This window comes from Desmodus rotundus, chromosome 6 (assembly GCF_022682495.2).
Source record: "Desmodus rotundus isolate HL8 chromosome 6, HLdesRot8A.1, whole genome shotgun sequence".
NCBI lineage: Eukaryota > Metazoa > Chordata > Mammalia > Chiroptera > Phyllostomidae > Desmodus > Desmodus rotundus.
Window position 1 is genome coordinate 49,038,633 of NC_071392.1, and position 20,434 is coordinate 49,059,066.

The window sequence follows — 20,434 nt, forward strand, 5'->3', positions numbered from 1 at the left end:
TCTCTCTCTCTCAACAACAACAACGGAGGAGGAGGAAAAGAGAGAGATCTCTCTCTCAACAACAACAACGGAGGAGGAGGAAAAGAGAGAGATCTCTCTCAACAACAACAACGGGAGGAGGAAAAGAGAGAGATCTCGGCAGCAATCCAATCCGAAGCGCTTATTTTAGTGATTGACATGCCATCTTCTCCAATAAACACAACACAAAAGTCAACACAAGCCCGCCCCCCGAGACGGACCACGGTATCATCCAATGAGAAAGGAAAGGGTCGAATGGCAGTTCTGCAGGCCAATAACAGGATGAAAGAGCTGGAAGGAGGCTCAGCCCCCAGGGGGTTGAGGGGAGGGGGAAGACGAAGCTTGAAAGACTTGGTAATGGCGACGGGTTTGGTAAGTAGGAAAGTTTCGGTTGAAGAGTAAGAGCGGAGGCGGGAGCAGTAATGCGATTCGGGGAGGCTAGCCTCAGTAGGAGAGGGGGTACGCGAGCTGCTGGTGGTGTTGTCGCGGCCAGGGCCGCCCACGCCAGTGGTGCCTTCACTCCGCGGCGGGTTTGTTGTCTTTTAGTTCGGGAAGGGGTGGGGGTGGGGAAGGGAGGGGCAGGATCCCGAAGGGAACGGACGGCCCGGCGAGGTCAGGTCGGCGCTCATCGTCCTCGAAACGCTTCCCTCACGATGGGGGCAGTTAACCGTCCGGTAGCTGCCCGCCGCGAACTCACTGGATCAGCGCCCGGCGCAAGCTCACCTGAGCTTCGCGGCAGCGCGGCTCGAAGGGGGGGCGCGGGCGGGGAGGAGTAGGCGAGGACTTAATTCTGAACCAGGTTCGCGGTGGGTGGTCGGATCTGGTGCGGAGTTGGTGGGGGTTCTGGGCCGGGGAAGGGACCTAGGCGGCGCCGGGACTGTCCAGGAAAGTTTGACTTCCAACTTCCACCGCATGTGGGTGGAGGGTCTGAGGTCGGCCCGCGGTGGGACACCGGCCGGGGATGGGGAACCCGAGTGAGGCGCTGCCTCATTCGGCTCCCAGAAGGGCTCGAGCCGAGCTGAGGAGCTGGCGGAGCCGCTGGGCCCCCGGGCTCATTGTTACGCAGTTCGAATGAATGGACTCGGAGGCGCCTGCGCAGTAGGGTTGAGCGGAGGGGAAAAACAAGCCTGGAGTCCAGGCTGCGGTCACATGATGGGGGGAGGGGAGGGGAACGCGATGAATGGCGAAAGAGGGTGGGGGATGGACTTGGCGTGGAGCTGCGGGCGCTGCCTCTGCGACCGAGAGCGGAGACTTGGCAGGCGATTCCAGTCTCCGCCTTCCAACCTTTGCTGCTGCCTTAGGCAGATTAAAACAAAAAGGAATCCAGGCGAATTCGACCGCGGGGTCCCGGGTTTTGTAGCTTGTTTAAACGCTGCATACGGTCTGGGGGATTTTACTCGCTCCTGTGTCTTTTGCAGTACTTAGAGTTAATTCTGAGGAAGTTTTCAACAAGAATCGTTTTTAAAAGGAGCACTGACAGCAGGACAGTACTCAATTTTAGCTCAGGATACGACCGATGCCGTAAAACAGGAGGGTAAAAGGGAGTGATATATACTAGGAAGTGTTGGAGTCCTCCTAAGACTTCCATCTGCGTACCAGTAACAGATGACTCCGAACAGCGGTTTTGAAATTAAAGTTAACTTTTGAGAATTAGAATAATTACAACATTTGTGAATACTCTCCTATTGTTACCTATTGATAATCTACCTTTATAATGTATTCCTACAACTTTGGTCTTAGCTTACTTTTTTCCTATTGTCTTTTGCTTTAACCTTTCTAACCAAGAGTGTTAGGATCTTCTGTTCAATTTCCTTGATTGAACTACCCAGTTTTGTTGGGTTGGCAATATTTAGCAAGTTTTAGAGGAATTTAAATTATATTCAAAATAATTAAATTCACTCATAAGTTTTTGAGCTCCTTTATGCTTTTGAGGAAGCCGCTTTACAGCAAAATACTGCTGTTCTAACTTGACTAATATATTATTTTTAGAAACGAAAATTTGATTTCACATTCTAGCCCATTTTATATAGTTTTGCAAGCCGAATCACCTTTTTTTCCTGTCTGGAAAACCCATCCCCCTTGTTCACTTCTTAAACTTTGTTCACTTCTACATATGTTTGTTAAAATGTTACGTTCTCCTAAGATTTTCCTGCACACCTGCCCCCACAATCTTCCATGCTTCAAAGTGCCTACTTCTCAGACTTCAAACATGGACTGTCACTTTAAAGAATGGTCTCCTCCACTCTATTTTCATTTCTTTGTACTCTTGGCGCTATCCAAGTGCTCAGTGGAGGCGGTATATGGTCTGGGCTTAATGAATGAATAAACTGCTAGGCCCTGAAGATTTCCTGGAGGGAGAATTTCAAGCTGGTGTCTTGTATTTCTGTTTGAAATGAGGATTTCTGTTTTGTGTTTTTCCTGTCAAAAATTATAAGAAGTTACTACCGTGTTAATGAGACAATGCCAGGTATTTTGCATGTATTATATTTTAAATATGAAAGTGAATATTTACTTAGAATGAAAATACGTCAATAAATTAAACAAAATTTAAAGCTGACACATTATATATCACAAAATTCAGAAAAAATATTCTTGTTAACTGCCTGACACATGGATAATATTCATATTTCTTCATATTTTGGTCTTCATTTACTTTGGCACTTCATATCATAATTTATCATTTTCCAAAGAAAATAGAAAAATAATTTTCTCCTGATACAGTTGTAAATTTTTAAAAGTTACTCGCTTAGAAAAGCTTTTTTCACAAGTTGTTATAGGTCGGGTAGAATTTTTAGAATTTCAGTCAAGTTTAGGAAAACAAGTTTCACATGTGAATTTTAGATTTCAAGTTTTTCCTGCAGTGACTCATCTTGAATAGTATTCGAATTGATAGTCCTCTTTTAAACAGGTTTGTGCATGGCTGCTTGTAGCTGGTGTATTGTGGGTTTTCTGTTATCTTCATCAATATCAACATTTTGTATTAGATCAGCTCAGAATTGATAAGAATTTGTATAGATGTGATTTTGCACTGTCCAGCAAAGGCAAGGAGTGTGGTCTGGGCAGCAATGACTGATGTGAGAGGGCTTTAGAATCAGGTAATCATGTGGGATGTAGTATTTTTTATACCTGCAGTAATTATGATAGGTAGCCAGGTACTGGTCCCATCTACAAATAAGAAAACTGAGGCATAGAGATTAAATTCTTCAGTCATGTAGGTAGTAATTTTACAGTATTCTACAGTAGTATATTTTACTAAAAGAATACCACCCCCTGCTGGTGTGTGTGTGTGGGTCCCCAGCACAATGGCAAACAAGTTGTTGAAACATTTCTTTGAAATCTTCTGTTAGAAGTTTCATGGAAAATAATTCTGGAAGAACTGCATTAAGGTCCCCTACTTTTGGTGTAGAAAGTATTTTGGTGCATTTAATATAGTATATTATGGAGGTTCATTTTAGCTTAGAATTATGTAATCCATTTTTAAATACCTCAGTTCTCACGTTAGAGATGTAAATTCATTGTAAATTACCTTCTCTTCACTCTTCGCTCACAAAAAATTTGAGTTTGGTATACAGTCCTTCAGAATTAGGGGAGAGTGTATAGGAACTTCTTTCTGTGAAATCTATAGTAAGGACGGAAAGTGAAGGATTTGGGGAAGAATAGGCACTTGAAAGTAGTCTAACTTACGTTGGTCTATACCTTTTGCCATTTTTCTCATTTCTTTTCAAAAAGAAAATGGTCTCAGTTGACAGAATCCTGTTTTCCTGTAATAATGCTTTGTTCGCAGAGCGGTTGTGAGGCTATATAAGGTTAAATTGTGTGGAATTGGTCTTCATGGAGTAGATAGGCATTTAGAAAAACCTATTTCCTTCTCTTTCATTCACTGAAACTTAGTTATTTCTGGTCCTTTCTTAGTCTCTTACTTAAGATGTTGTGACTCTGTACTTCTGAAAGTATGCTAAACAAAAAGTAGAGTCTGCCCAATCCCACCCAATGAAAATTTGTAATACTGAACATCACATTTCAGAGTGAAACTGCTGGAGAATGTTACTCTTCCTTTTGAGAATCAGTGATCTAGTGAAGAGATGACATATATACTTATATGAATCCTATTGTACCAAAGTAGAATACAAAATGATGAATGAACAATAGGTTTAGCTCTACCAGGAAGTATCTGAAAGAGGAACTTGTTTATCAGAGTGAATGTCTAATTGGTGAAATGTATGGGGGAGTGGAATATTTTTGAGTATGGACTCTTCTGGTATTCCTTTAATGTTATCAGGGGCCTTGCGTCCCCCAGATAATTTGACAAAAAAAATGAGAGCCAAAAACTTAACTTTGTATATGGGTTTGAATTTTGCTTTCATGATTTTAATTCTCACACAAGCACTGTGAATACATAGAGGTACTGTGAGGCTGAGGTTAAATGACCTACCCAAGGTGACATGGTCTGCAAGAATGAAAATCATGTCTTTTGACTAAGTCTGGGCTCCCATTTACTGTACAGAAGTAGGTTTACAGTAGCCAAATCTCCATTATCTCAAGACCACCTTTTGATTACCAGCAACAATAAGGTATGCAAACATAGAACTAAAGTTTAGCAAGTATTTATTTGGTTCCTTTTATTATTTGTAGGTGGCTCTGTTTTGAAATTAAATTTATTTTTTACTTCATTTGAGGATATTGTGATGGGATATTGGTAGATAACTAAGGCTAGGTGATGAAGAAATGATAGTTGCAAGGAGGTATTAGTGTATTGTAAATGGTGAATGGTGGACAATGCAGAACCTGTTAATAGGGAAAAAATCTACATGGGAAGAAAGAACATCAGAGAGCTCTACAGAGTGAGGGGAAAGGCAGACAAGCTGTTGCACTGCTTCTGTGGACCCTAAGAACAGCGTTGTTTCATACACTTCGGGTTAGCTCTGAGAAGATGGATAAGTGTGGGGCAACCTGAGTTTCATTATAAAGGTAAAAAGAAAACTTTGAAGTTTAAGATTAAGGCTGGGGGTTACTTAAGCAGATCACATCTTTATGTAAAGAATTTATAGAATGACTAATTCCTCTCACTTCATAGGCATTACTAAGTAAGGAATCTGTACTGATACAAACTCTTGTAAAGGAAACTGGGGTCAGGTGGATTACATGGATAGAATTGGGAAAGTTAATACATTGTGCTTTTAATACACTGTCCCTTAAATATTTGTTGTAGATGTTCTTGCATATTGATACAGTGTTTCAGGATGATTTTGTATAGAAGTGAAGAGAATGTCAGACCTCTGTTCCAAAATCTTAAGTAGTTCCCCATTGTTTGATAATAGCTAATTCTAGTCACCTTACCCAGGTTTGTTCTGTGTTGGGCACTATTGTAAGCTTTTTACATTTATTGGCTCATTGAGTTTTTACAACAACCTATGAGGTAGATGCTTTTATTACTTGCATTTTATAACAAGACATACAGACTTTAAATTGATCAGGGAACATAGTAAATAACAAATTTGATATATAAACTCAGGTAGCCTAATTTCAGAGTCTTTATTTTTCTCCCCAATTTTCCTGCACTAGGATTGAAGATTCGATCTCAGTCTACCCTTCTAGCCTTAATATCCATGACCACAATACACACAAGACTACTTTACCTTCTGGTAATGCTGGATTCTGTGTCCTCTCAGCCAGTATTTCACTAATTGTGCATTTGGTCATGTGAGTTTCTTATATTCTGAGACCTCCCTTTCTTTCTTTTACTCATTCATAGCAAAGCCCTGATCTGTAGAACTATGGTCATTTTTTTTACTAAAGTAGATTCATTGAGGTTCATGATTTATCATTGAGTGTTAACATTGAAACTAGTGTCTTGAGCCCTGACTGGTGTGGCTCAGTGGATTGAGTGTGGGCCTGCGAACCAGAGTCACCAGTTCAATTCCCAGTCCAGGCACATGCCTGGGTTGCAGGCCAGGTCCCTTATTGGGGGTGCACGAGAGCCAACCATACATTGATGTTTCGCTCCCTCTCTTCTTCTCTCCCTCCCCCTCTCTAAAAATGAATGAATAAATAAAAATCTTGAAAAAAATAAACTAGTGTCTTGAATGTAAGCGTATATTAAATGAGTAAATATGTGTATTTTAAGTAAGAAGGAATTTGGCAAATAATTTTTAGTCCACTTGTTCTCTAACTGCACCTGGAATTTTTTTTTTTTAAAGCGAACAAATAGCCACTGCACAGAGCTGTACCCCAGACCAAATAAATCAGTTCTCTGGACGTAAAGCCCGGGTATCATTTTGTTGGCAGTACTACACAATTCCATGTGTCACAAGGGTTGGGAATCACTGATAGAGCTAAGTTAGCTTGAGTTTCGCAGTGAGAAGGTAGAGGCTTAGAGTCATGATTTTGGCCAGTTTTTACCTAAATCAATTTGAGATACTCATAGTATTTCTTGTGGCCACCAATTTTGTAGGAAATTGTTATACCCCCAGCAGATTTGCTATAACCACTTTATATTATGTACTGATTAATCAGTCTTACTATATAAAGACTGGTTAATCAGTACATAATAGATTATACTAAACTGGAAAGATGTTAAGTTTCTTGCAAATACCTCAAATGTGTTTTAGATAAACTGTTATTTGCCCAAAGTAATTGCATGACACGTGACTTTTATTGAGATATGTTGGATACTTATAATATTCCCAGAGAGGAAATTGCTGAAGCTGAACGGCTGTCTGGTCTCCTGTTGTGAACTATAGTCAGTCTCAGTTAACTGTTCTATTTAGGACGATTGACTGACCAAAATATGTATAATATTAGCCATGTGTCACTCTAAATAAAACAAAATTTTTAAAGAAATCATTTTACATTTTTCCACTTAGTTTCAGTTCATGCTTACAACTATTCTAGAAGGAAAGTTGGGCAGGTATCATTAACCCTATAAATATGAAGATACTGAGAAGTTCAGTCACTTAGGTCATATATTTAGTAAGTGATCAAGCTGGAATCAAAACCCATCTTTTCTTACATCTAACCCAGTGCCCTTCACTACCTTGTACTTAGTACAACATACAGTAGATACTGAGTAACGCTCTAGCAGGGGTGTCCAACCCACAGGCCGCGTGAGTCCAGGATGGCTATGAAGGCGACCCAACACAAAATTGTAAATTTACTTAAATCCTTTTTTTTAATGGTGATCAGTTTTCGTTAGTGTTTGTGTATTTAATGTCTCGCCCAGAACAACTCTTCCAGTGTGGCCCAGAGACACCAAAAGATTGGACACCCCTGCAAAGCAATTTCCAGGATATGGGTCATTTTTGAGGTATACAGACAGCACCCAAAATAGAATATTAGAAAATAAAATAAGACAATATGCAGTTTGGCTGTATGCGTCAAGAAGCTTAGGAAGGTGTTTAATTGCCATCCACCTATTAGGAATCTAAAGAAATAATCGGATCTAAGCAAATACTATTTTAAAAAAATAAGAATGTAAATGCAATGTTACTAAGAGTAGTGAACATGTTCAGGAATAGGAGGAATAAGTGAATTTTGGTACAGCCGTATGATGTATGTTACTTACTTAAAATGGCTATTTGTTAATGTCAGGAAAATGCTTATGAACTTATGTAAAGGAAAAGGTATATGAAGAAAAATATGGTCAAAGTGTTAACAGTATCCAAATCCAGTTGGTTGATTAGAAATAATTATTTAAATTTTTTTAGAAAGTATGCTTTTTAAACTTTTGCCACAGTGATTGTATTTTATAGTCAGAAAAACATTTCATAATTAAAAAGTTGAAAATGCCTTTGTAAGAAAAAAATTAGTATTGCCAGTGTTTTTTGGTGAGTATGTCATCACTTAGAAAGCTCTGGTATCAATATTGAGTATTTAACATCTTTTCATTTTTTTGTTCAGCTCGGTTGGGGTACTTTCAGTGACTTAACAGCAATATGTTTCATTTATTTTGAAGAGAAAACTATGTTTTCAGACTTCTTTGTATATTTCCTATTAGCTCAGAACTTTTTTAAAAATGAGATTTGGAGTAGAGCCTGAGAAATCAGGAAATCCTGCTGCTTCTCTCGCCTGTGTTAAATAACCAGTTTGATAATATCCAAAGGCAAGAGTATAAAAGGTATTATTTTCATAACAAAATTTAGTTGGTGGACTTCTCTGAGGAATTATTTCGTTGTGTTAACCTGTATTATTGTTTTCTTTTTGATAGCTTTGTGGCCTTGAAAGTAGATTGACTACTTATTAGCTAAATCTCCCTTGATTAGTATTCATTTTTTTTAGAAATAATAGCCTAGTCAGAAGGACAGATATCTTTTTATTATGTCTAGGCCCCAAATTCTCATTAAGACGACATGAACATTTTTATTTTCATGAGAAGTATGATATATGGCCATTTTAAGAAACTCATCTTAAATGTTCTTTACGGAATATAATTTTCAGAGGGTTAAACTTTTTACTCTCAGAAGATAATGAAAAAATAATGAACACAGTAAATAGAAATTAAAATAGAATCTTCAACAAATAAAAAAATAGAATGCTCTTTTAGTCTTTTTGAATTTAATTGAGGAAAGTATTAATTTTCTTTCGAATTTGAAGATAGAAGCTAAAAAAAGGGTTTGTTGGTCTCAATGTTGGGGTCTGAAAGAGATACTTGATTAAAACTGTGCTATTATTCTTTAGAAGAGAGGACTTTTATAAATTCAAGATATGATCCTTTGGGATTGGGTATAATTTAGGGCTGACTACATGGATAGTAGGCCAAGATAATCAGGGAGTCATCCTGGTAGTGCAAAGGATTTCAAAGGGATGCAGAGAGAAATGTATAGATTAAAGATACAACATTGTGATGTCGCCGATTGATTTTATACTTACATAATCTTCAGATCACATGATTTGACATTTTTTCCTTACATTATTTTTGTTTTAAAGTCGGAGCACCATAACATGGTGTGGGAAGTGAAGACAAATCAGATGCCCAATGCAGTACAGAAACTCCTGCTGGTGATGGACAAGAGAGCTTCAGGAATGAATGACTCATTGGAGTTGCTGCAGTGTAATGAAAATTTGCCGTCCTCTCCTGGTTATAACTCCTGTGATGAGCACATGGAGCTCGGTAAACGAAATTAAAAACTTTTTAGGAATCTCACTGAAATTCAGATAATTTTCATGGTTGGCTTACCTTGAATGCTAAAATGTGTGTGAAGTTTTCTGCATTAGTTTTTAATGTCGTTTTGTTAACTGCTTATAAAAATATTACCTAAAACCAACATAAATTTGAACTATTTACGGTTATCATAGAGACTCATTTACAGATTATTATACTTACCTGCCTTACAAAGATTGAGCTATTAAACACTTTCGCAAAACCCTGCTGTGTGACTTTTCAAAAGGTGTTTGAAACATCCCAGTGAGCTCAGTAAATTATCCTTGGCCACTTTTCATGTCTGGTTTTTAGTGGACCCTTGATGCTTGAGGGTCTGCTGTTTGTGGTTGTCACTGTTGCTGTGTTACTCCAAAGATACATGACCAGTAGAAATGTGTAGGATTGTTGGGATATGATTTTGAACTGTATTGCTTTGAGATGTTGAAGAGTAAACAGCTAATAGTAACCTTGGCTTGCTGCCCAGCTTTTCAGTTAGGCTTTGTCCCCCCCTTTAACATGTAGTTTTCCTAACATTTACAAATACCCTGAGAAGATGTGATTATCCTCATTTTATGAAGATGAAATAGAGGAGATTAGATTATATGCTGCAGTGCTGTGAGGGAATTTGGAGATTCTGAACGTCTTGGGACATATACCTGTTGGAATGCCAAGAGTTGCTGGGCCCTAATAATTCATTGGGTAGTAGTTATTGTTGAACAGAGACAACATTTTAATCACGTAATTGATCCTCCACCATCACGTTTTAGGTTTCAGGGGGAAATCAGGAACTTAGGGCCTGAGGGTGTGGGGGCTCAAAAGTTTATACCATCCGAAATGACTTACTGTATTTTTTGGAGCATAAGACACACCTAGGTTTTAGAGGAGGAAAATAGGGAAGAAAAAAACCCCACTCCACTGCTGGCCCCCCCCCCCCCCCCCCCCCCCCCCCCGTGAGCCAGGTAAGCTACAATTGGACTATAAGATGCACCCCACCCCCAAATTGGGGGGGTGCGTCTTATAGTCTGAAAAATATGGTAAGCAGTTAATTTCCTGTACTTGAAAGACAGAAGTGAGCTCTTTATAGTATTGAATAAAAAAGAAATGATGGTAAAAGAAGGATTTTGGCAATGAGGGAAGAGGCCTTACCAGAATTATAGCGTGGAGGTATGTCAGATTGGTATGATATTTTGGTTGCTCCATGAAGCGGGGGGTGGTATATGTTACTCAGTTTTGTGAATGGATGTCCTGAATCAGTATTTCTAAACAAGGGATTTCAGTTTTAGTAGGCTCTTTTGGAATATTTGCCTGAATAGGAGTTACTCACTTTACAGTGACTAAAAGAGTTTCTTGATATATATTGAAGGGAACCAAGAAACTGTAAATTGTGTAAATGTGTGTTTCATAAGAGCTTTAAGGCCTGCAAGATGCTTTCTCTCTTTTTTCCTCAGTATTTTAGAATTTAATTTTATAAAATTCCTTACAGTGTTCATAGCCTTGGTATGTACATGAGTGTTACGTGGGAAGTACTTGTAGTCTTCTCTCTTGAGGAGTAAAAGTCTATCACAAAGTACCTGTCAGGAACACATTTACAGGAAAAAATAATAAATATTACTGAGTTCAGAATTTCTCAGTAAAAAGAAATAATTTGTCATATGTAAAGTTGAATATTCATGTAGTACCTAAAAATTTATATGTGATTTTTTTTATCTCATCTGTGAAAGTTGTTGGTTTCATTATTGCAGTAATCTTGTATAACAGGTTAATAAAAGTATGTGAATGACATACATGCACACATAAAATGCCTTTTTCCTCAATGTGTTCGTATAAAAATGTCTCAGTGGCATATGGATTACTCCTCAGGGAAGCATAAAAAGACCTGGGGAAATAATCAGGGAATACAAACCTTGTTTTTCTAGTTTGTGATAATTACATGGTTTAGGTAGTGAAGTTATTACAACATTTACATTTGTTGGATTCATTTTTCTACTAAGCTCTGTTGACCCTTAATGTACTAGGTTATCACTTTTTAAAATTGAAACTTGTTTCATACAAAAATTTTTTTGAATTTATACTTTTCCTGTCACAAAATTACTTAGCTAAATTTGAAGATTTCTCTGCCAACTGTAATTATAGTATTGCCCTGTTTTAGTAATTTCCTTTTTATAATTTTGAGCGTGTTTTTGCAGATGACCTTCCTGAACTTCAGGCTGTTCAAAGTGATCCTACACAATCTGCCATATACCAGCTAAGTTCAGATGTTTCACATCAAGAATATCCAAGACCATCTTGGAACCAAAATACCTCAGACATATCAGAAAATACTTACCGTGAAAATGAGGTGGATTGGCTAACAGAATTAGCAAATATCGCCACCAGTCCACAAAGTCCACTTATGCAGTGCTCATTTTACAACAGGTAAGAAAGCTGTACATTTTTATTGAAAACGCCTATCATTACATATAGCTATTAATTTTTTCTAGTTTTAAAAATAGTGCTATTAACCACTTAATGAATGGTTTACTTAAATTAGGATTGAAGTAAAGTTACCAGAATTAAGCTTCCTATAATGATCAAAGAACTGTTTCACTCAATAACATGATTTCATACTCTGAAAGTTAGATAAAAGTGATGTGAAAACAACAGAGTGAAGAATATTTGTAAATGTTTTAAAGTCACTAGAAAATACATCAGATCAGACCAAGAAATATTTGTTACTGTGTTTCTGCCTATTGAAATAAAAATTATATTTGTCCAAAGAACTGTAATTATAATAAACATTATATTTTAAAACTTGTACCAACCTTAAGTTCAGTTCCTCTTTTGTCTAGGTTTATTTTCTTCTAGTGTATGTGACCTTATGTTACTTACCTGTTTGCTAATACTAAAATTAGCTAATCTTAAAATCGTCAACTTATAAAAGTAGACTTCTGTTGGTGAAAACCACTGTTTCATACACCCTGACTAGGATTTAAGAAAATGAGTTGTGCTATGAAATTATGGCAGCTTTCAAACAATATTTCTAGAGAGACCTAAGTGGATAATATTTCATTAATTCCTAAAATCATAAAATTATTTATGTAAAAAGACACCGATAAATATGATAGTTCGTAGGGGGGAGAAATGCCCAGATTTGCACTCATGGGGGTGGATAGACCATGTTTCATACTAGGTGATGCGGAAATAACTCAATTTTGGTAAGTGCTCTTAAGTTAGTATAATTCTTTTCTAAAGAATAAATTTTTTAGGTGTGAAAACTGGTTTTCTTACAACCCATTAATTCTGCTGCTTTTAGTCATGAGGATATTGGTCTTGATTAGAACAAATTCATTTTAGTTAACTTCAGTTTAATTCCATGAAAGTTTCCGTAGGATAGAAAAACTTGCCTTTTAGAGTATTATTTCCTTTGTAGTCTTCATAGTCAAAAAGCTAAAAATTATTTTACATTAAAACAAAAACAAATGCCCTGGCTGGTGTGGCTCTGTGGATTGAGTGCCGGCCTGCAAACCAAAGGGTTGCTGGTTTGATTTCCAGTGTAGGGCGCATGCCTGGGTTGCAGACCAGGTCCCCTGTAGGGGGCATGCGAGAAGCAACCACACATTGCTGTTTCTCTTCCTCTCTTTCTCTCTCCCTTCCCTTCTCTAAAAATAAATAAATAAAATCTTTAAAAACAACCACCACCACCACCACAACCCTGATTTTACTATTGGGCTTTCTTTTTCCCCCTTTCTAGTTCACAAATAATACTTTCCATTTTTCACCACACAGACTCATGATGATTAATAATATAGTTCATGGAAAGTTGAGTAAACCCTTCAGAAGAAAAGCAATATAAATAAATCCATAAATAAAGGAGTATCTCCCTAAAGATGTAAATTTATTCTCTGTAACATTTTCTGTGCTTCCCTTCTTCCTAGGGAACAAGACTAAGAGTCACGCTCTGCTTTCTAATACTGTCAGTGGTTGTTCATGCAGCTTCTTTTAGCCCGTTAACCTATTTAGTTACTGAGCTTTGGATGTCTGAAGTTGTAACTGTACAGTACCAAGGGGTTGAGGACAGGTAAAATTCATATTATCCCTGCTTAGATGGAGGGATGAAGAAACCAATGGTATTAGTGTTTTAGGTGTGTTTATTAGCATGATAATTTTTACAGAACATGCAGGGCACTATACATTTTGGAACATTGCATTATTCTCTTAAATGGTTAAATAAAATTGATAAAACTCATTCTTTTTATTAATGATGGTAGGAATGAGGAGTTTTTAGCAGTTTGGCCATTCTCTAATACTTCATAAAGTTCTACATATATAATAAAAAGAAGAAATGAGTCAAAGATGAAACATTGAGTATTTATATTTTGAAATCTAAAATTGATTGGGAAATATGCTAAAATGCATGAAAATTGGTGGGGTTTTTATTTAAGAAGTAATATGCACATGAAAACAAAGTATAGTTTTATAAATATTTAAAAATAATTTTTGCAAAGGTATAATGAAAAAAGGTTAACGAGGATAAAATTAAAATTGAGGGGCAAATAAAATTTTTCAGGGAATAAGGGAAGAGTCGAAAAGTGAGATGAACCTCCTCCCCTTTTTAAAAAGAAGGTTAATACAGACATGCATAAAGTTTTTCCTGTTAAGGACCAGATAAACACCTATTTGGCATCTCAGAGAATTGGTCTGGTTTAGGACCTCCAGACAGATCTACCCCCTAGTCTTCTCCTCTGCTGCTTTCCAAACTCCCATGTCAGTACACATTACTGGACGTCCTTCAGAGGCTTGCTTCTTACTGTTACCCCTTCTGTGAATAGCTAGCTGATCTGTTTGTGGAGGAAGGACCTTAGTATGTTCTTGGGAACACAAGCACTCTAAAGAGAGCACTGCCTAGTAAAGCGACTTCTGAGGGGGAAACTGGGGAAGGGGTTACTTTCTAAAAAGTGACCTGAGGGAAAATAATTAGCCCTTACGTGTAGATGCTTTTCAACAAGTTTATATTAGAAAACAAGGAAAATAGTGCCCAGTTATGGTTGGTAAATAAGAGTTCAGTGTTGGTTGCGTTAAGCATAGATTCATTCATGTTAAGACTTACTGCCTCAGTGGAAGAAATAAGTGGATAGGGAGCATTTATACGTACTTACTGATATAAAAATAAATGAATAAATAAATAATTTGGAGTTTAAAATACATTGTCACATATTGAAAAAACTTTAAAATGAGTGAGGAGGGCTTGGGTAAGAAGTTAAGGAACAACATATTATAAACGAAATCTTGATGTCTTTACTAGTGTTTTCCATAGGTATCTTATATGTAATAACATTGGCATTTTGAATATAAATTTTTTTCATCAAAAGGAAAGATGTACTTTAAGTACCTATGCTTTGTGGTTAAAACTGCTTCCTTATTTTAGATCATCTCCTGTACACATCATAGCTACTAGCAAAAGTTTACATTCCTATGCACGCCCTCCACCTGTGTCCTCTTCTAAGAGTGAGCCTGCCTTCCCTCCCCACTGGAAGGAGGAAACACCAGTCAGACATGAAAGGGTGAGTTTATTCATGAGATTAAACTTTTATAAAGATTGCACAACAGTTGTAATATATTAACTTTCCCTCTCTAAAAACGTCTGTTGAAGTACATACAGTTGGGAAATAGTATGTCTCATTGTTCTGCTAGTGATCTGGATTTGATTCTATGTACAGCTCTATTAACTGTTAGGAAAGTTTGTTACAGGTGGGAATATATATTTAACTAAAGTTTCAAAAACTTCAGTTTCAAAGGTGTATTTTTTCTTAAGTTTAGAAATGAGTAAGATATACCCTGGTAAGAAGAGAACCTGAAAGCTTGAGGTGGAGACAGATAGTAACAAGCTATGTTTTGAAATGAAGTTTATAATGTTGTTCTTCACAGGCAAATAGTGAGTCAGAATCTGGCATTTTCTGCATGTCCTCCCTCTCAGATGATGATGACTTGGGATGGTGCAATTCCTGGCCGTCCACTGCTTGGCACTGTTTTTTGAAAGGTGAAAAGAAAACCATACTTGACTTTGTTTACTGCTTACTTGTCTAGTGCGCTATCACATACCTAATACTTGTGGGTTTTTTTTTTTTTTTACTTAAACTTTAGGCACACGTCTGTGCTTTCATAAGGGAAGCAATAAGGAATGGCAGGATGCCGAAGATTTTGCTAGAGCTGAAGGCTGTGATAATGAGGAAGATCTCCAAATGGTCACTCACAAGGTTGATTAAAAATTCCTTAAATTATTTTTAATGAAACACAGGTTTATGGTTATTGTACAGGACTATCCTCCACTTATTTTCCTATTTAAAATGGTGTCTTACATTTTAGGTAGTGGTTTTGTGACTACTTATTGTTGCTTAGCCTGATGGAGAGGCTTTAGGTTTACCTTTATAATAAGGCTTTCTTAGGTAGAGAAAACTAAACTTACTAAAAATAAATGAATAAATAAATGAACCAAAGCCTTATCTTTGATAATCTATAAAGTGGTTAATTCCCCTATGGATGATTGAGAGTTGATTACGTGAAGTTACTATTTATTTATTTATTTATTTATTTATTTATTTATTTATTTATTTATTTGAGAGGGAGGGAGAGGCAGGAAGAAAGGGAGAGAAACATCAATGTGTGGTTGCCTCTTGCACACCCCCTAATGGGGACATACCCCGCAACCCAGCATGTGCCCCAACTGGAAATCAAACCGGCGACCCTTTGGTTCGTAGGCCAGCATTCAGTCCACTGAGCCACACCAGTCGGGGCTTAAGTTACTTTTTAAATGACTCCATTAAAACACTGGCATTTTCTTCTGGGGTTTTTTCCCTAAGTTTTTAGTTATATTTTATCAAGTTATAGTGCATATACCATAGCATTCACCATTTTACAGTGTATAGTTCATTGCTTTTTATTACATTGCAAGAATGCAACCATCACAAGTGTCTAATTACAAAATATTTGCATCACCTCAAAAAGAAACTCCTTAAGCATTGGAGATCACACGCTATTCCTTCTTTTTCCCTAGACCCTAGCAATTGCAAATCTGTTTTCAGTACCTATGGGTTTGCCTATACTGGACCTTTTATGTAAATGAAATCATTTAATATGAGACCTTTTGTGACTGGTATCTTTCACTTAGTGTAATGTTTTCAAGGTTCATCTTTATCATAACATATAATAACTATTCTTTTTATGACTGAATACTCTGTATGGATGTACTGGATTTATTTATTCATCAGCTAAAAGACATTTGGGTTGTTTTCACTCTTAGGCTGTTAGGAATAATGCTGCTATGAACCTTCCTGTACTAACTTCTGTGTGAACATTGTTTTCATTTCTTTTGTTACGCACTTAGGAGTGGGATTACTGGGTCATACAGTAACTCCATGTTTAACATTTTGAGGAACAACCAAAAAGTTTTCCATGGTGAATATTCCATTTTACATTTCATACCAGTAATATATGAAAGTTCTAGTATCTCCACATCCTCATCTACCCTCATCTTCTGTTTCACTGAAAAACCATCTTAGTGTGTATGAAGTGGCATCTCCTTGTTGGATTTGCATTTCCCTAATGACTCATGACGGTGAGCATGTTTTCATGTGCTCGTGGGGCATCTGTATGTCATCTGAATTCCCCGTTTACAAATTGGGTTGTCTTTTTACTTTTGAGTTGTACGTGTCCTTTAGATATTCGGGAAAGTATACATTATGAGATAGGAGATTCGCAAATATTTTCTCCCATTCTGTGGGTTGTATGTTCACTTTCTTAATAATGTCTTTAAACACACAAAAGAGTTTAATTTTGTTTTTTTGGTTGCTTGTGCTTTAGGTATCATGTACAAGAAACCATTGCCTAATTCAGGGTCATGAAGATACACACCTTTCTTTTCTCCTAGGAGTTTTTATAGCTGTAGAGGTTACGTTTAAGTCCTGGATCCAGTTTGAGTAATACTTGTATATGGTGTTCGGTAATTTGTTGAAAAGACTGTTTTTTCTCAATTAAAAATTTTTTGCCACCTAGTTGAAAAAAACACATTTTCTAAGTTGATAGGCAGAAGTAGTAGAGGGCAGCAATAGGATAAATACGGGCTGACACCTTTATCTTTGAAGTCATTAATTTCTCCATCTCTACTACAGGCAGAGAAATAGGCATGTGAAGTGTGCTTGTTTAAATTCCTATTTGATCTTGTTATTCCCGACTATTGAGTTTTCTTGAGAAAATTAGTCCTGGCATAGCTGGCTTCAGTTTCCCCCGTTTATTGTAGTGAAGGTTGCCATAATCTGACCTCGGCATGTACCACTTTACTACAATTGTCTCAAATTAGCTTCACTCTGATTTCTAGAGAGACTTCTGGTTGTTCTCTCTGACATCTCCTCACATCTGAGAAAGTGAATTAGTTCTTGACATTTGTCTTGATTCGTGTAACACAGCAGTGCCCTGGTTCTCTTTAATGTCTCAGTCTTCACCGGTGGCTTGTCTGCCGGGTGATGTTGAAGGTAAGCAGCGTCCTGCTCCTCTCACTCACTCCGTAAGTTCCTCTCTACTGCTCATGTCAGCCTCACCTCCTTGTGGCCTGTGGAGAGCACTCTGGACTTGGAGTCGGGAAGCCTGGGCTCACTCTCCAGTGCTTCCAGTAACTGTGGGACTTAACTTGGGCGGGTCATTAACCCTGCTATTGGCTTCCTGATCTGTAAAATGGAATTAGGTTAGTTTTAATGTCTTGTAGCTCCAAGAATTAGAAGATTCTGTTAATTCAGTTATTTACAGATAAATGTCCATAGCTTTTACCTGTATGTTTCCAACTGTGTATTAGATATCTTGGCTTATTAGTATAACCAAAACTGGTCACCTCTTTTTATTCTTCTTTCCTAGCCTACTCTTCAACCCTATTCCTTTAAAGGTGGTGTTATCCTTCTTGATTGCCAGATTCAAAACCATGAAGTTGACTATTCCCTTTCCTCCCTTCATGTGTGGTTATCAATTCTGTTTCCTTAAAGGTTTTTACAGTCATTCTTTCTCCTATTCTTTACTTGGTTCATGCACTAGTGTAATAATAATTGGATATGATAGCTAGGTGTTGGCATATCTGTCTCTTGTTTTCCTGTGAATTTAAGGGTAGGAATCATGTGGTGGTAACGCTGGTGTTTTCAGAGCCTAGTACCTGGCATGCACTAAATGCTCAGTATATTTATTGAATTTAAATTCAGCCTGGTTCTACCACCACTGTACTTGTCATACGGGCTTCTGTCATTATATCTTGAAATAAATGGAATATTAGAGGTAACTTTTATTCTGTAATCTTTATCATAATCTTAAAATGAACAATCATGTTAATAAAAACACCTTTATTGATTTCCCAGTACCCTCTCAGAGGGAAGTTGAAGCCCTTTGCCTGTCTTCAAGACCTTTTCCTTACTAACTGCTCCTCCTCTTCAGTCTTACTTGCTCCAACTCCCAACTCAATCTCAGCACTCCCAAAGGCCATTGTTAGTTACAACTATTCTGGTATAAGCCATGTTGTTCTACCTTTCTAAATTTCATCCTTCTTTTAAATCTCAGTTCAAAGGAGAGTCAAAAGCCTCCCTAATATCTCTTTTGGAATTGTCTCCCTTTATTAAACTGAATTAGCATTATTTATACTTGAATTAAAATGTTTAGTTTAGTCTGCCTTATATATTTGTGTCTTTCTTCACTACCAGTCTAAAGCTACATAAAGACAGGGGTCCTGCCTTGTTTATTTTTTACCTTTTCTTACAGTCTTACCCCTGATAGGAACTCACTATGTGTTAAATTCAATGTTGCCAATTCATTCACTATATGCATGTATTTTCAGGGCTATGGTTCTGATGGTCTAAAGTTGTTATCACATGAAGAAAGTGTATCATTTGGCGAGTCTGTACTGAAGTTGACTTTTGATCCTGGTACAGTAGAAGATGGTTTACTAACTGTAGAGTGTAAGCTGGACCATCCTTTCTATGTTAAAAATAAAGGTAGGGCTTCAATTTGAATTTGTAGTTACTTTTTAAAGAAATCTTAAATCTCTAATCTGTTTTGTGGCATGATTCTTTGAAGAATAAGAAAAAATTTGAAGGGAAAATTTCAAACTAAATGAAACTACCTTAGGAATGCCTTATGATGCTTAAGTGTGTTAGTGGTAGTCAGACTGAGCTCTACTTCCTGTGGTACGAAAAACTTTTAAATTTATGTATCATACTGTAATAAGCTGTTATCTTGGTGTGTAGTTTGGGGAATGGATTATTCTGGTAATTGCATTTTGACTTAGGCTTACCAAATATGCTATATACCTGAGTCACTTCAGAGCCTCTTTACAGTGCCACCACGTTCGACCGACACTGCAGAGAGTGTTCTGTGATCTCCTCATCATTTATCACTCGCTGTCTTGTAGACCAATGCAAGTGCTGATCGATAGAATCTGTTAATAAAATGTCAGATTAAACTACATTTTGGAGGGCTTTTGCATTGCTTTAAGCAAATACTTGTACTTGGCTTTATGGTATATGTACATGATTTGTGTTAGAAAATCTCCTGGTACTTATTTTTAAGTAATAACTTTATTTGTAAGACTTGGAAATGATATGTCTACCTCAAAATAAATTATTTGGGTGCTTTCTGTCAAACCCTGTCCTTCATGTCAGTATTGTTTGGTTTAACTCTAGGTTGGTCATCATTTTATCCCAGCTTGACTGTGGTGCAGCATGGCATTCCGTGTTGTGAAATTCATATTGGTGACGTATGTCTACCTCCTGGACACCCTGATGCCATTAATTTTGATGATTCAGGTGTTTTTGATACATTTAAAAGGTAATACTGGATTAATTCTTTTTCTATTAAAAGTTTACTCTAAATGTCCCTGGTTAACAAACCTTTAATGCTTTGAGAATTAAAAAAACACTATTCAGAGGAAGTATATATACATGATTAAGTGAAAAACTATTAGGTAAGTAAAATAACAGCTCATGGTTTACATGGAGTAGTCATACAGGGAAATTAAGTCCATAAAACATTAAAGATTATGATAGGAAAAATATCACATGTTATATGATCAAGAATTTAATAGATCAGCTTGATATTATGTAAAAGATGCTATATCTGGCCAGTTGTTCTTAACCAGTCAATAAGCCTCTTAGCTGTACTTTGTAGTTAACTGTATCTTTTTTTCCCTTTAGTTAACTGTGTCTTTAATACCCATTTTGACCAAGGGCATTAATTGCGTAGTTTAACAAATAGTAAAAATACCCAAAACTCAACATT

The 20,434-nt window shown here is 37.0% G+C and overlaps 1 protein-coding gene across 2 annotated transcripts in view; it reads left to right on the top strand.

The window, feature by feature from the left end:
- Nucleotides 1-331: 331 nt before the first annotated feature.
- The window catches only part of HBP1 (HMG-box transcription factor 1), a 31,490-nt gene continuing 11,387 nt past the window's right edge, over nt 332-20,434 (top strand). The window contains exons 1-8 of one of the 2 annotated variants that reach the window (XM_024558474.2): nt 332-390; nt 8,941-9,124; nt 11,341-11,569; nt 14,559-14,694; nt 15,059-15,170; nt 15,275-15,387; nt 18,996-19,152; nt 19,840-19,984. In XM_024558474.2, the coding sequence (XP_024414242.1) occupies nt 376-390; nt 8,941-9,124; nt 11,341-11,569; nt 14,559-14,694; nt 15,059-15,170; nt 15,275-15,387; nt 18,996-19,152; nt 19,840-19,984 (1,091 nt within the window). In that variant the 5' untranslated portion in view covers nt 332-375. Of the gene's footprint in view, nt 549-8,940; nt 9,125-11,340; nt 11,570-14,558; nt 14,695-15,058; nt 15,171-15,274; nt 15,388-18,995; nt 19,153-19,839; nt 19,985-20,434 lie in introns of both variants that reach the window. The other variant, XM_045193560.2, reaches the window with a different exon arrangement.